The 16,351-nt window shown below is 40.8% G+C and overlaps 1 protein-coding gene across 1 annotated transcript in view; it reads left to right on the top strand.

The window, feature by feature from the left end:
• The first annotated feature begins 550 nt into the window (after positions 1 to 550).
• The window catches only part of CLDN10 (claudin 10), a 50,666-nt gene continuing 34,865 nt past the window's right edge, over positions 551 to 16,351 (top strand). The window contains exon 1 of the mRNA XM_082245318.1: positions 551 to 924. Coding sequence (XP_082101444.1) covers positions 711 to 924 — 214 coding nt within the window. The 5' untranslated portion in view covers positions 551 to 710. The remainder of the gene's footprint in view (positions 925 to 16,351) is intronic.

The raw sequence follows: 16,351 nt of genomic DNA, 5'->3' as shown, positions 1-16,351 counted from the left end.
TTTCTTCCTGCTGCTAGTCATACTGTCATAGTGCACAGTACTCATCATGATTAGAACACATAATAATTTTCATACATTACAGGTTCCCATCAATGTGTAAGAAGTAGGATGTGTCAATCCAGCTCTGCCAAAGAGTCCTTATTTCAAATATTTTGGTGTGTGTTTTCTAGCAGCAGTATTTTTCTATTCACTTATAATGTGGGATCTTCTATGAGGGCAACCACTTGTTAAACTCCATATCATTTGTGTCCTTAAATGGACCACCATGGCTGAGAACTCTGTCACCACACAATTAATTATCCTTGTCTTGGTTTTCATATTTATTTAGTAAAATATAAATTCTTAATGGTGGAAGCCACATGTGTACACAAAATGGAAAAAAATGAATGATTTATAAATTCCGACATAAACCTAATTGAATATATTATTATATGATCAGCCTATTACTAATATATAGGTTGTCATTAATTAATTTTTAATGGTGTTAGCCTGTATCGCCTAGGTGAAACACCCCCCACTGGGATGTACTTTGCTCTTCTTCATGGCTGGCTACCTCTAGCAAAGAAAACTATGTTTTACAAGCATCTGATGTTTTTGTAGCAGGTGTAATTTGATCGAGTTGCTTATAATGCAGAGCACCTGCTTTTAACTATTATTCATGCAAAATTACTGTTTAATGCCTATTTGATATTAGTTTAAAAAAATCTATTATGTCTGGAATGCAGATTTTTGCTTTGATATTTTGCATTTCTGGCACGGGGGCTGTAATTGGGGCAGTTGTGTCTAATGAATGGAAAGTGACTAGCAGAGCTAGCTCTGTGATTACCGCTACTTGGGTGTTCCAAGGGTTGTGGATGAACTGTGCAGGGAATGCCCTTGGTTCATACCACTGCCGACCTCACCTAACCATTTTCCGGGTAGAAGGTAAGCAGAATTTCTTTATTTCCATTTCCTTCTATTTGGTTAATGTGGTTCTTTGTTCTTGTCTATTTTGCTCAGTTATTTTTTTCTAAATTTGACTTTAAACTGCGTGTAAATATCAAACCGAATCTACCAGATATGTAACAATTATGTGGAAAATGCCGAAGTCTGCTGATGCCTTTCCTTTTCTATTACTAACAAATCAGTAAAGAGTTATAAAGAGCTAGCCACTCCCTATGCTGTGCTATGTCTGGACAATGAAAACAAAAAATGCATTAAACTGACTGCAAAGAATGAATGATGTTTTTTTACATTGCATTATAATTATTATTATTATTATACAGGATTTATTTAGTGCCAACAGTTTACGCAGCACTTTACAACATAAGGGCAGACAGCACAATCACAATAAAACTTAATACAGTAGGAACCAGAGGGCCCTGCCCGTTAGAGCTTACAATCTAAGAGATAGATTAGAACCAGAAACCAGGCACTAGAAGACTTCTTGAAAACTTACTATTACATTTAGTGAGCTGCTAAATGTGTACATTCAACGGTCCCATTGGATATTTCACTTGAAAAGTATGTTTAAATACAGTTAAACCCTATTATACATTTGTTTCAGTTTACATCTGTCTAGAATTGCTAAGAAAAGCATGCAATTGACATAAAATATTATATAATTTGTGCAGTTGTGAAAAAAACATAGTAATCTTTAAAATATAAGTTGTATTTTCAAAAATGAGGGTACCTTTTTAATTAAACAATTGTTGTATTCAGATTATTTCTTTATAAAAGAATACTCAGAACTGATATATCACTAAGTATTGTCTTACCTAACTACTTTTAAAAAAATATATTATCAAGAAAAGATTTTTATTTGTTCAACAAACATGATTTTGTGAAATCTATAAGTGTTCAGAATATTCTTTCAAAATTATGAAATTCATAGTTGGTGCTTCCATGCTTAATTAGTAAATGCAATATGTAAGCAATATTAGTAAGAAAAAGTAAAGCAGCATTGAGTATCCCACCTCTATACAGTTTTTATGCAGCTTTCTACCAAGGTGTTGGAGATTTAAGGACTGTTGATTTTCCACTGTTATTAAAAAATGAAAGAGCCAATTTCAGCAGCAATTTTGAAAGCGTCTAGTTTTTCATTACAAAGCTGTGATCTTAAATTCCATGCATGTAGTTCATTTTACATTTACCGTAGATCCTCACACCCTTTTTTCTGTCTATTTATACTTATAAATATATATCTAACATATTTTTTATATTGGAGTTTACAACAAAAGCACAAAACAGATTGTATAATAAAAGTGAGATAGGTCATATGGATACTGTACAGATAGGCTTATATTATTTCAACCTGTAGGCTTACAAGTTGAAATAATGTTTTTTTGTAAAATGCAGTCAGGGTCCTTGTCCAGTTTTTATTATTTCCCTTTTCTGGTCTCTCTGCATTGATAATAGTTAATTGTGCATGTTGCTTAGAAAGCAGACACTGACATTTTACGCTTCATTGCACCAGATTTTTTTTACTTTTAATCCTTTTCAATGCAATGGCAGTAAAAAAGTGAATGCAAAAATGCAAATGCAAACATTACAAATGCTACCCTGATAAAACTTTCTACTTTAGCTTCCCTTTTTTTTTTTTTTTTTTGAGAAAAAGAGAACTGCTTTTTCAGAAGTAAAAGAAAATGATGTGTGAAAATTACCGGTTTAAATATACACTAAATCCTTTTGGAAAATAGATCCTCCATCTACACCTCCAGTCTATCCTATACAACCCCTACTTTTCCACTGGACTTTAAAAACCCATAAGATTTGGTTTACTAATGGTATCATTCAATGACATAATCTTTGCACGGGCCTTTGCTCTACCCTTCCAAAGAAATCTAAACTATCTTGTTCAGAAATTTTCAGATACCTCTAAGTGAAAAAATATCTTATGCATGAGCACTTTCTGACAGCACTCTATAATTTATTATACTGGGCGTTTCTCTGCATTACATTTATTTAACTGTTATAAACTCAATGAAACTTATCGAATTGAAAATGAATCTTGCTGTGATAATAATGAGGTCACAAAAAAAATTGCAACACAAGAGGAAACAAATAGTTATTACTTGTTTTAATGGGTGCAAAATTGAAATAAGCAACAGTTTACTACTTAAAGCGGAGTTTCAACCAAAAGCGGAACTTCCGCTTATCTGTTTGCTCCCCCCCCCCCTCCGGTTCCACATTTTGCACCTTTAGGGGGGATCGGGGAGTAAATTGCAATGCAATATTGAATGCAGGTTCAAATGGAATGCAGGTTGAAAAGGAAAATACATTTTTAATAACATTGAGTTACAATATGACTTGTGTCACAATTGTATATACTATATTATTATTTTTTTATTTGCAATTTCTTTTTCCCCCCACGAAAGTGGAGTTACCCTTTAAGAATCATTTTATAAATTTAGGCTGTAGGGAAGGACGTTAAAGGTTGTATTCTCTGAAATACTTCCAGTGGGAAAGCCAGTGGGAGCTATGAGAGCTAATAGCTTACAGTAAATCCCATTGTAAGAGGGAGTGACTTGAGGTCTGCTGTTTTGGAGAGAGGATTAGAAGTTATGGCAGTTGATAAAGACAGATACCTGTGTTAGAAATAATCAAATGGTACTGCACAGATTATTTCAACTCTATATCCAAAATATAATGGCCATTTAAAGGGTCTATTCTCAAATGCCAAAAGTCTGACAAACCAAACTTGAGAGATTCTAGTTTTGATGCTGGAAGAACATTGTGATTTCATTGATATTTTCAGAATTTTGGCTTCATTGTTCACATGGGCTGTTAATATAGATATGCTCTCTCTCATAGAGAAATGGTAAACACATGTTGGTAGGGTCTTTTTGAGAAGTGATATAAAATTGAGTTCAAATAAATATTTTATCTAATAAATAGTGTGATGGTATTAAGGCATTATTGGCAGCATTACATATGAGTGTACATGCTGCTAAATTAATTATTGTAGTATTTTACAAAACCTCCTGTTTATGAGGCAGTGGGGGCTTACACAAATCTAAAATGCTGCATTGGCTGGGATAGTGAGAGTTACTGAGGATTTAAACTATCCTGAAGTTGACTGCTATAATGACACTGCTGGAACAGCAAAAAAAAAGGTGAAACAACTGAACAACTTATTATAAATATTAATTTAAATTTAAAATTGTAATTTAAAGAAAAATTTGGGTAAGAACATTTATATTTAGTTTATATATAGTTAACTACTTCAGTTCCTACACATATACCGTATAAACTCGAGTATAAACCGACCCGAATATAAGCCGAGGCACCTAATTTTACCACAAAAAAATGGAAAAACGTATTGACTCAATTATAAGTCTAGGGTGGGAAATGCAGTAGCTACTGGACCCAACTGGACAACCACGAGACCCAAAACAGGGGCTGCGAGCATGTTGCAGTGGCTGCGGACACAGTACAGGAGATGCAGGGCTGTGGGCATGGTACAGGGGATCGTACAGGAGATGGTATAGGCATAGTACAGGAGATGGTACAGGAGATGGTACAGTAGATGGTACAGGCATAGTACAGCAGATGGTACAGGCATGGTACAGGAGATGGTACAGGCATGGCACAGTAGATGGTACAGGAGATGGTACAGGCATGGTACAGGAGATGGTACAGGCATGGCACAGAAGATGGTACAGGCATGGTACAGGAGATGCAGGGCTGTGGGCATAGTACAGGAGATGCAGTGCTGCAAGCATGGTACAGGAGAATATCCTGTACCATGCCCGTAGCACTACATCTCCTTAGGAAATGCAGGGGCTGTACCATGCCTGTACGATCTCCTGTGCCATGCCTGGAACTCCCTCCTTCAGAAGGGTACACAACCATCTATGTAGTCGTTGTTCAGCTGTTCAAAATGGCACATTTTCTTCCTATGAAAGGCACACCATCTGCTCTAGCACGGATTTTTATCGAGGAGATAGTGAGGCTCCATGAAATCCCGGCTAACATTGTATCCGATCGAGGGGTTCAATTCACCTCAAAATTTTGGAAAGCCCTCTCAATAACCCTGAAAATTGAACTATCCTTCTCTTCGGCCTATCACCCCCCAAACTAATGGTCAGACGGAAAGGACCAACCAAACCCTAGAGCAATACCTGCGCTGCTTTTCTTCTTTTTCCCAAGATGACTGGATATCATTACTTCCTCTAGCTGAATTTGCCTACAACAACTCCAACCACTCTGCTACCAAGCAATCCCCATTTTTTGCCAACCACGGCTTCCACCTGTCATTTCTACCCAGCACTCTCCTGGAATGCTCTGTTCCAGCTGTGCTAGAAACAGTAACCTTCCTCGAAACCAACAATAAGCTGCTACAGGAAATGTTTGATAGGAAAAAGCGTGGGGAATTAATTCTGGAGCCTGGCGATCAGGTGTGGTTATCCACCACCAACTTAAAATTAGCGTGTCCGTCAAGAAAACTGGGACCTACGTTTGTGGGGCCATTCCCTGTAAAGAGAAGGATCAATAATGTGGCTTACGAATTGGAATTACCAACCTCCTTTAGGATCCACCCAGTCTTTCATGTGACCCTACTGAAACCTGCCTCTCCCAACCCCTTCCCAGAATGAAACTCTGGCCCACCCGAGCCAACGATAGTAGAGGGAGAAGAGGAATATGAAATTGAGGAAATTATGGACTGCAGGAAAAGAGGTAACCAAATCCAGTTCCTAATCAAATGGAAGGGATATGGCCCCGAGGATAATTCTTGGGAACCCGAAAACAACATCCACGCCAGAAGACTCCTTCAGACCTTTAAACAGTCCCACCCGGATAAGATGGCACAGTTGGGCATCCGGAAGCTGCCCATTGGGAGGGGGCCATGTCAGGAAGGTCCTGCCAGAAGACAAGTTGACAACCGCAGGCAAGGTCCTGCCCCTCAAATCTCCCAAAGAAGAGATGCACTTAGCAAACGCCAACACATTAGCGCGCGCTAATTGGCGCATTGGGGAATGCAGAAGCGCCAGGATGCGAATGTTAGTGCGCATGCTAATGTGCGCAGCACACCTCATGACAGTTTAGGCGCCAAAAGGGCTATTTAAGCTGGATCTGCTCCCAGGATCAGTGCTGTCTCGTCTACAGCATTCCGTGCCAGTCCTGCTTACTGTTACCTGTGTTTGTTCCTGAAATCTTGACCCAGCTTGCCTCTGACTACTCAAGTTTTCTGCCTGCACCGACCCCAGCCTGTTCTTTGACCATTCTCCAGTCTCTTCACTTGTACCTGATCTGATCTCTCTGTGTATGACCCGGCTTGTCTGACTCTGCTTATCTTCCAGTATTCCCTGAGGCTTCCAAGTTGCTTCATTGGTCCAACTACTCCCAGGACACCTGCCTCCTTCTGGAACTCTACTTTACCAGCAGTCCTGCAGCCTGCACGTCCACCGACACTCGTGCTACTCTGCACTCTGTGCCTCCTGTTTACTCTATCAGGGGCTCTGAGTCAGAGGTGTAAGAGAGGCCTTCCTCCGCACATTCAGGCTCTACCTACCAGGTACGTGACAATAAAACATTAGGCAGTATGGTAAATGTGAGCTAAAAAATGTGATCTGAAAGAAATATGAAAAAATAATAAATAAATGTATGGTTATATTGTAAAATAGATAAATACAGTCTCCCCAAATAATATGGCAGGGGAAAAGAAAAAGCATGGGGTAATGCGATGTACATGATTACCAGAACTTACCCCACTAAAAGATGTAATGTCAATCTTTGGATAACTTGGTTGCAAAAATAAAGTGGAAGTTATATATGCCACCAAAGATAAAGGAAACCCAGTCCTGGAGTGTAAATTTACTGTCCCCTCAAAATAACTCAACACACAGCCATTAATGTCTAATCCGCTGGCAACTAAAGTGAGTACACCCCTAAGTGAAATTGTCCAAAATGGCTCAAAGTGTCTATTTTGTGTTGCCACCTATATTTTCCAGCACTGCTTTAACCCTCTTGGGCATGGAGTTCACCAGAGCTTCCCAGGTTGCCACTGGAGTCCTCTTCCACTCCTCCATGATGATATCCCTGAGCTGGTGGATGTTAGAGACCTTGTGCTCCTCCAACCTTCCGTTTGAGGATGCCCCACAGATGCTCAATAGGGTTTAGGTCTGAAGACATGCTTGGCCAGTCACCTTTACCCTCAGCTTCTTTAGTAAGGCAGTGATCGTCTTAGAGGTGTGCTTGGAGTCATTATCATGTTGGTATACTGTCCTGTGGCCCAGTCTCCGAATGGAGGGGATCATGCTTGTAATGATACCCAGCACTGGATATACAAAAGCTGTCGCAAGCAACCATTTTGTTCAGGAGCAGCCATTTTGTTCAGTCTGACAGGCCAAATGTGTACTCGGTGATATTTCCTCCCCACCCCGTGTAATTCCTGGAATGCCTTGCTGGTACACTTCAAAAGCGCCTTATCTTAATTGAATCCTGGCAGTTATTCTGTCCAGGCCTGTCGTAAAATTGAACAAATCCATTAGGGAGAACCAGAACTAATGGGAGTCGTAAATAGCAATCAGCAGCAGCTCTGTTCATTAAAAAATGTAACAATACAAACACGATTCATAAATGTAGACGGGAACATGACATGTTAACAATAAGTATATATTTGGATGAGAAATGTCATACTGATCGAATTAAGACCATGCATGACCCCCCTATCACATATAGAATAGAAGATAGCGGTAAGATATTGCCTGTGTGATAATGTTATTGATCTTTGGTATCTCTGGATGCCAAATTACATGCTGAATGATAAACTAGCAGTTTAAAGAATGTAACCACTACATATTTTGAGATATTAAGAGTGGTATGACTCTGTCCACAAAGGACGTCTTGAAATTGTCATAAACCCAGGACCGCCCATTGCCACTCTGTTTTAATTGGTCAGGGGTATCCGTCAACACCCCTTTGATCCTAGAGAAAAGCTGGCTCAAACTTTGTTATCAGAAGATCTCATGGTAACATCAAGAAGGAACATCTATCAAGTTTGAGAAACAATCACAACTGGCTCAGCTTTTGAACTCTGAACTCTGATAACACTCAGGACATTGAATGCAAGTATTCTTACTTCTCAATTCTACCTTATTTTTCTAATTGCTGAATTGTGTCTCTATTTCTCTGAAACACCTTTTTCTGTACACCTTTTTTCTGTAAATATTTTTATTTGCACCAATTTTAACCTTTTTATTATTAAACTTTATTTTGAAAAGTGTTAACCTTGTCCCTAAGCTCTTAAATGCAATCTAACAATGAACCTGTCTCTTGAAGAGTGCTACTGTATAGAATAAAGCCTCTCAACATTCTTGTCTGTGGTGACAGTGCGTGTTAAGAATGATTATTCTAAAGTCATAATTGGTATTTCTAAAATTAGGAGTTTCCAGAGTGGGTGGTGGCAGTGAAAGGGTTAATTGCTTAATTAGCCCGGTGACAATCTCTCTCAGCCTGCTGTCACCTAGATTGTGGTCCTGCAAGCTGGAAAATCTTTGTGCAGGGTGCAGCTGAGAGTGGCATTGTTACATAAGTGACGGCAGGGTGTGAGCATGGTTGGTCCTTTGTCACGAGTTAGTGAGAAGGGCAAGGATCTGATACCCACCACTGTCACAATGCTCTGCTTCATATGTGACAGTACATGTAGGGCATTCATGGTTCCCTCAATGAACTGTAGCTCTCTAGTGCCGGCAGCACTCATGCAGCCCCAGACCATGACACTCCCACCACCATGCTTGACTGTAGGCAAGACACACTTGTCTTTGTACTCCTCACCTAATTGCCGCCACACACGCTTGACACCATCTGAACCAAATAAGTTTATCTTGTTCTCATCAGACCACAGGGCATGGTTCCAGTAATCCATGTCCTTAGTCTGCCTGTCTTCAGCTAACTGTTTTTGGGCTTTCTTGTGCATCATCTTTAGAAGAGGCTTCCTTCTGAGATGACAGCCATGAAGACCAATTTGATGCAGTGTGCGGCGTATGATCTAAGCACTGACAGGCTGATCCCCCATCCCTTCATCCTCTGCAGCAATGCTGGCAGCACTCATATGTCTATTTCCCAAAGAAAACCTCTGGATATGACGCTTAGCACATGCACTCAACTTATTTGGTCGACCATAGCGAGGCCTGTTCTGAGTGGAGCCTGTTCTGGTAAACTGCTGTATGGTCTTGGCCACTGTGCTGCAGCTCAGTGTCAGGGTCCTGGCAATCTTCGTATAGCCTAAACCATCTTTATGTAGAGCAACAATTCTTTTTTTTAGATCCTTAGAAAGTTCTTTGCTATGAGGTGCCATGTTGAACTTCCAGTCACCAGTATGAGAGAGTGAGAGTGATAAAAACAAATTTAACACACCTGTTTCCCATTCACACCTGAGACTTGGTATCACTAATGAGTCACATGACACCAGGGAGGGAAAATGGCTAATTGGGCCCAATTTGGGCCCGAAGATATAATAAAATATTTACAAAAATGTGAGGGGTGTACTCACTTTTGTGAGATACTGTGTGTGTATATATAGATTTATATATATATATATATATATATACTGTATATTATATAAAAACTAAACTGGCGATAGACATATCTCTGCCCTGTTGTTGTAATTTCACATGCACGGTGCCAGGTAGCTAGGTCTGTGCTTACTGTATGTGTGCAGTGGTCATAGTGGTATATTAGCAGTGTTGCTCATCTTAGTTTAAATTAGTAATTAGTTACAGTTACAAATTACTTCTCCCAAAAAGTAATTGAGTTACTGACTCAGTTACCACATTGAAAAAGTAATTGTTACTCAGCAAAGTAACTGCGACTTTTTTTTTTTTTAATATTCCAAAATGCAATTACGTTCTATAACATCTTTAATAGCAAAGATGTTTATATTAACTGATTGAAGAATAAAAACACTATATACAGTATTTTTGAATATTTGGTATTTATTTGAACCCAACACCGGCTGCTGCTGGTGGTGGCTGCCTGGCTGGTGGTGGCGTGGCACACTGGTGGCGGCGTGGGTGGCACACTGGTGGTGGCGTGGCATACTGGTGGTGGCATGGGTGGGATTGGCACACTGGTGGTGTGCCACACTGTCGGTAACGTGGCACACTGGTGGTGGCGGTGTGGCACACTGGTGGTGGCGGTGTGGCACACTGGTGGTGTGGCACACTGGTGGTGGCGGTGTTGCACACTGGTGGTGGGGCACACTGGTGGTGGCGGTGTGGCACACTGGTGGTGGCGGTGTGGCGTGGCGGTGTGGCACACTGGTGGTGGCGGTGTGGCGTGGCGGTGTGGCACACTGGTGGTGTGGCACACTGGTGGTGGCGGTGTGGCACATGTGGTGGTGTGGAACACTGGTGGTGGTGGTGTGGCACACTGGTGGTGGTTGTGTGGAACACTGGTGGTGGTGGTTGTGGGGGTCTGAGTCCTGACTGTCTGTGACTGACTGTGAGGTTTTTTTTTTCCGTATCTGCTGGCTGCTGGTGGTGGTGTGGCGTGGCAGGCACTGGCACACTGTCTGGGTTCGTCTGGCTCCGTCCTCCTCCAGGCCTCAGGCCTGACTGTCTGTGCCTCTCTCTCTTCTGGGCGCGCTGTGCTCTCTGTGTAGTGAACAAGATCAGCGCTGATTCAAGTAAGTGAGGTGTAGAATGAAATGTGCTAGTGAAAAAAAACAACACAATTAAAGAACTGCTGAAAAAACTAAAGATCACTTAAATCCAATTGTGTATATGAACCCAATGTAAAACTGCTGTTGATATAGCTGAAAATGGTTCAAATCAAATAGTGCTGTATACCAAACAATTTGAATCCATAATAAGTGTGACAACATCCAAATCAATATATATGTAGTGGCCGCTTACCTCAACACACACCAAAGAGTTCGTGTGTGTAATCCAAAAGGCTCTAACAATCCTCTCTCAGGATGAATGGATGATGGACTCCCTGAGGCAAGAGGTCACAGATCTCCTCCACTGTCCAGGCGAATGTGGGTCCTCCGCTGTGCAGACGCATATCAAAGGCAACAATCTCCTCTGAGCCCCTGTCCCCAGTAGTAAGTACTTTCTGCCACAAGATGTCCTCAGTCTTCAGGGTCAAATGATATGCCATTAAACCTGCCCCTGGCTGGCCGTTGTACTGCTGATATTTTCCGTTCCTCCACACACACAGCACACTGCTCTGGGACATGCCGATCACTGTCCCTTCCGGCCTCAACCATGAGCAACGGGGCGGGGCGGATCCGGGAAACTCCTTCACTGCCACATTCTCGTCTGAGTCGTCTCCTCCTCTTCTCTCTGCAGTACCGCAGACAGCGGTCATAGAGGAGAGGGGGAATTACAATTACATCTACTGCCATCCAGTGGCGGTAGATGTAATTGCTATAACGCAGCCGAAAGTAGCGGCAACTGCATTACATTGAGGGAACGAGTATTCAGTTAGATTACTCGTTACCCTCAAAAGTAACTGCGTTAAGTAACGCCGTTTACTTAAACGCAGTTACTACCATCACTGTATATTAGTAGGGGAACCTTTTTATTGCAATAGTGTTTATATGCAGCTCTTGTTATTTTAATTAACCCTGTCCCTTTTGGACTGGGCTACAGGTAGTTAGAAGTGTGATTGTATAACAGAATAAGGACTAAGACATAGGGTAGTTAGGTGAGTCCCATTGTCCCTCTGCTGTGTCTGCTAATGAGAAGATAAGTTCCAGGATGGTTTGGAGGATCTCACCATCATTGCTCATTGTTCCTCTGCTCCCAATTACTTTGATTAGATTGCTGGTTAATTTCCCAGCAAGGGAATCCCCTTTGTTTACAGAGGCCCTGTCCTGGGTGGAGACACTGCCAACTTTATTATTAAACCCACTCTTTCATTTAGAAAAGGTTCTGGTTCTTTACCTACAGGTTTATCCTGTTTGGGGAGGGCCATTTTTCATATGCTACATATGTTTCTAGACATATCATTAACCACTTTACCACCGGAGGATTTTGCTGTCTTATGTCCAGGCCACTTTTTGTGATTCGGCACTGTGCAACTTTAACTGACAATTGCACAGTCGTGCAACGCCGAACCCAAATGAAATTGATGTTCTTTGTTTCCCCACAAACAGAGCTTTCTTTTGGTGGTATTTGATCATCTGTGCGATTTTTACTTTTTGTGCTATAAACAAAAAAAGAGCGTACATTTTGAAAAAATAACAATATTTTTCACATTTTTTTGTATATGAAATTCCCCCCCAAAAAAATTTAAAAATCAAAATTTTTTTACATTTTTGGCCAATTTGTTTTCTGCTACATATGTTTGGTTAAAATAAATCACAATAAGTGTATTTTATTTGGTTTGCGCAAAAGTTATTGCGTTTACTAACTAAGGGAAAGATTTCTGTCATTTTCAGTGTTTTTTGTTTTTTTTTTAACGAGTAATGGCGGCGATCTGCGATTTTTTTTTTTTGCGGGACTGCGACATTGCGGCGGACAGATCGGACCCTTGACTGACATTTTTGACACTTTTGGGGGTACCAGTGATATTACTACAGTAATCAGTTCTATAAATATGCACTGTTACTGTAAAAATGACACTGGCAGGGAAGGGGTTAATTTTATTGGAGAGGGAGGGGTTAATGTATGCCTGGTGCTTACTAACGTGTGAGGGGGGAGGTGACTGAGTGACACAGGGACAGATCACATGTTCAGCTATGCTGAACCCTGCAATCTGTCACTGTCTGTCACTTAGGAGATCCGCCCGCTTTGTTAACACAAGCGGGCGGATCTCCAAACTCGATTCCCCGACGATACCGCCGCTCCTCCCCTGGCCCGACTCCCGCCCACAAGGGGAGGAGTCCAGCGACGTAGGTCTACGTCGCTGGACGGGAACTAACCACTTTGCCGCAGTAGAACTCGAGTGAGCGGTCGGCAAGTGGTAAACAATTAATTTACAGCAGAACTTCATCTCTGAATAAAAAAAACAATTCTAAATTTTCTCCCTACGCCTATTAAAAATAAATAAGGAACTTTTGAAGCAGTACATATTTTATATAGTATATACTTTCTGTAAAATTCTGAGCTGTACACCTCTATACTTAATTTTATATGATCTGTATGGATGTATTTAGAAGATACTGTATCAGAGCTTTCGCGCCGGTTTACACATGTGCGATGACAGACATTTCATGTGATTCGCAGCGCACTGCTCTGCAAATCACATGCGATGTTTGTGCGATGCAAATTCAGCTATACAAATTGTAAGGCTGAGATCGTATCACATTTGGACACAGCTCGCACAGGACCCTTTTTTGCGGTCCGCACCAGAATCAGATCGCATGGGTGTTCACACTTATGCGATCTGATTCAGATCCGAACTGACAGTTCGCACTGTGATATGTGAACTGATCTGGGGGTGTCGTTAACATTGTATTGACACCCCCAGCGTTTCGCATATGGCAGTGCCTGCGAGTTGAATTTGATGCAGGAACTCGCAGTGGATAGGCAGGGTTCCTGCATCGCATATATGTGAACCGGGACTTCTTCGTATTTTTTTCTTACTTTATTATACAGATGACACTTTGTCATTCCTAGGGAATTTTGTTTCAAGTGTTTCGTAATTCTTGAAGGAGAGATTCTCAAAAACAATAAGAACACAAGAGGCATGGTGATCTTTTCTTTTTACAGGACATTAAAAAAATCACAAATATCACCTAACTTATTTTTTACTTTTTGAATAAGGCGTTACCATTTGATAAGTACCCTGCTCATATTTTTATGTACAGTATGTTTTTTATTCCCCACCTAATTTTGGTATATTTCAGAATTCAACAATAAACATAACACTATTTTGGATACCTGTAATACATGATATTTTTTTTGAAAATTAATCTACCAAACCTACGTTTTCTGTATGCTGCATATGCTTTGATATGAAATCACAGTAAAATTAAATTTTTGTAACTGTCTAAATTAATTTATAAAAAAAAAAATGGGTATAGTTAGGATATCTGATTTAGGCACAAAGATGTCCACATAAAAATTGTAATGGCATTTATGATATTTGGATCTCCTAAGCATACACTATACTACCAAAAGTATTGGGACACTTGCTTTTACAGGCACATGAACTTGGGATTGGGATCCCAGTCTAAAGCCCCGTACACATGAGTAGAAATTCGGCCGGGAAATTTCATCTGACGACCGATCTGTCGATTTTCGGCTTGTTAGTATGGTGCTTCCAACAGCCGACTCCGACTTTTCGGCCGAAAAAATCCTGGTGTGCAGGCTATATAATTTTTGTAGACCGTCAAAACACGTCGGATTTTCGTCTCATAAGTACAGATTTCGATTGGGAAAAATCTTATGAGCAAGACTAGGCATGCTCAGAGCTGAAAGAACACAAAGAAAGCAATCCAACACATGACATCACTTCTGAAGTAGAATTCTGTCGTGCTTGAAAATTCGTGTGCAGTCTAGAGCACATTCCATCCAACAGACACCACTCTGGACAAAAGACGGACGACCGGTCGGCGGAAATTCCTTGCGTGTGTACCAGGCTTTAGTCTGTAGTGTTCAATATTGAGTTGGCCCACCCTTTGCAGCTGTAACAGCTTCAACTCATCTGGGAAGGCTGTCCACATGGTTTAGGAATGTGTCTATGGGAATGTTTGACCATTCTTCCAGAAGTGCATTTGTGAGGTCAGATACTGATTTTGGACAAGAAGGCCTGGTTCACAGTCTCTGCTCTAATTCATCCCAAAGGTGTTCTATCGGGTTGAGGTCAGGCCAGCCAAGTTCCTCCATCCCAAACTCACTCATCCATGTCTTTATTGACCTTGCTTTCTGCACTGGTGCGCAGTCATGTTGGAACAGGAAGGGACCAACCCAAAACTGTTCCTACAAAATTGGGACCACAAAATTGTTCAAAATGAAAATTAGTTCCAGTCTTCACTGGAACTAAGGGGCCAAGCTAGGGATGCACCGATCCGACTTTTTTGGTCCCGATTCCGATGCCGATCTTTTGCTTTGTGAAATCGCCGATCCCGAGTCCGATCCGGAAGTACTGTTTTGTGAGCTTATAACAAAATAATACTTCCGGATCAGTAACGGCAGATACCTTATAACATTGTGCATTTAAAAGGTTAAACTTCCCTCCTCTGGCAGACGAAACGAAAAGATACATTGTATGCATTGTGTCTACTTAACTGGGAGACTGGCATTTGCAGGAGGCTCTTTTTTTTTTTTCTTTGACAGCTGTTCTCTGCTCCCTCACAGCTATGTAAAGAGCAAAACCGGATCGGCCTGTGGATCTGTTAATTTTACCGATCCCCGATCCAGCTATTATGGCCATATCAGCGCTGATATCCGATCCTAATATTGGATCGGTGCATCCCTAGGCCAAGCCCAACCCTTGCTAGACAACCCCACACCATATTCCCCCATTTTGACCAGTGCACAAAGCAAGGTCCATAAAGACAAGGATGAGTGAGTTTGGGGTGGAGGAACTTGACTGACATGCACAGAGTCCTGACCTCAACCCGACAAAACACCTTTGGGATGAACTAGAGCGGAGACTTCCAGCCATGCCTTCTCATCCACATCAGTGCCAGACCTGGTCAAACATTCTCATAGTCATACTCCTAAACCTTGTGGACAGCCTTCCCAAAAGAGTTGGAGCTGTTATAGCTGCATAGGTTGGGCCAACTGGATATTGAGCCCTACGATCTAAGACTGGGATGCCATTAAAGCTCATGTGCGTGTAAAGGCAGGCCTCCCAATACTTTTGACAATATAGTGTATATTCTGTGGTCTAAAGTCACACTGACCTTTCCTCCTAACTCATGTGATGGCTTATTATTAGTTAAGTCATTCCATTGAAAAGAGAATGCTTCAAGGCTTAGTCTTTAAGATAATCATTAATCATTCTATATATTGTAGTATATATGTTTATTTTTTTATTACACTGTACAGCAGAACGTATCCATTTTACAGTGGAAATGTTTGAGTTTGTAACAAGCAGTATAAATATCTATATTTAAAAAATAAGTTCACTACCACCTTGTGCCCAGGGCAATTTTGAAAATGTTCCCATATGTATGTACAAATCTGCATTTTTTTGTTTGCTAGAAAATTAATTAGAACCCCCAAATAATATTTATTTACTAAAAATAAGCCCTGGAGAATAAAATGGTTGCTGTTGCAATGTATTATATCACACAATATTTGCACAGCCTGTTTTCAAATGCAATTTTTTGGTAAAATATAAAAGATTATGCTGCACCGAGTAAATAGATGCCAAATACGTCCTTTAAATATTGTATGCCCATGAAACGCAGACAAACTATGGTACTTAAAAATCTTCATGCTTTAAAAGCCTTTACAGGTTACCAGTT

This window comes from Pelophylax lessonae (genome assembly GCF_965119305.1).
Source record: "Pelophylax lessonae genome assembly, chromosome: 2".
Lineage (NCBI taxonomy): Eukaryota > Metazoa > Chordata > Amphibia > Anura > Ranidae > Pelophylax > Pelophylax lessonae.
Note: the sequence above shows the minus strand (reverse complement) of the source record. Positions and strands in the feature narration are given on the sequence as shown.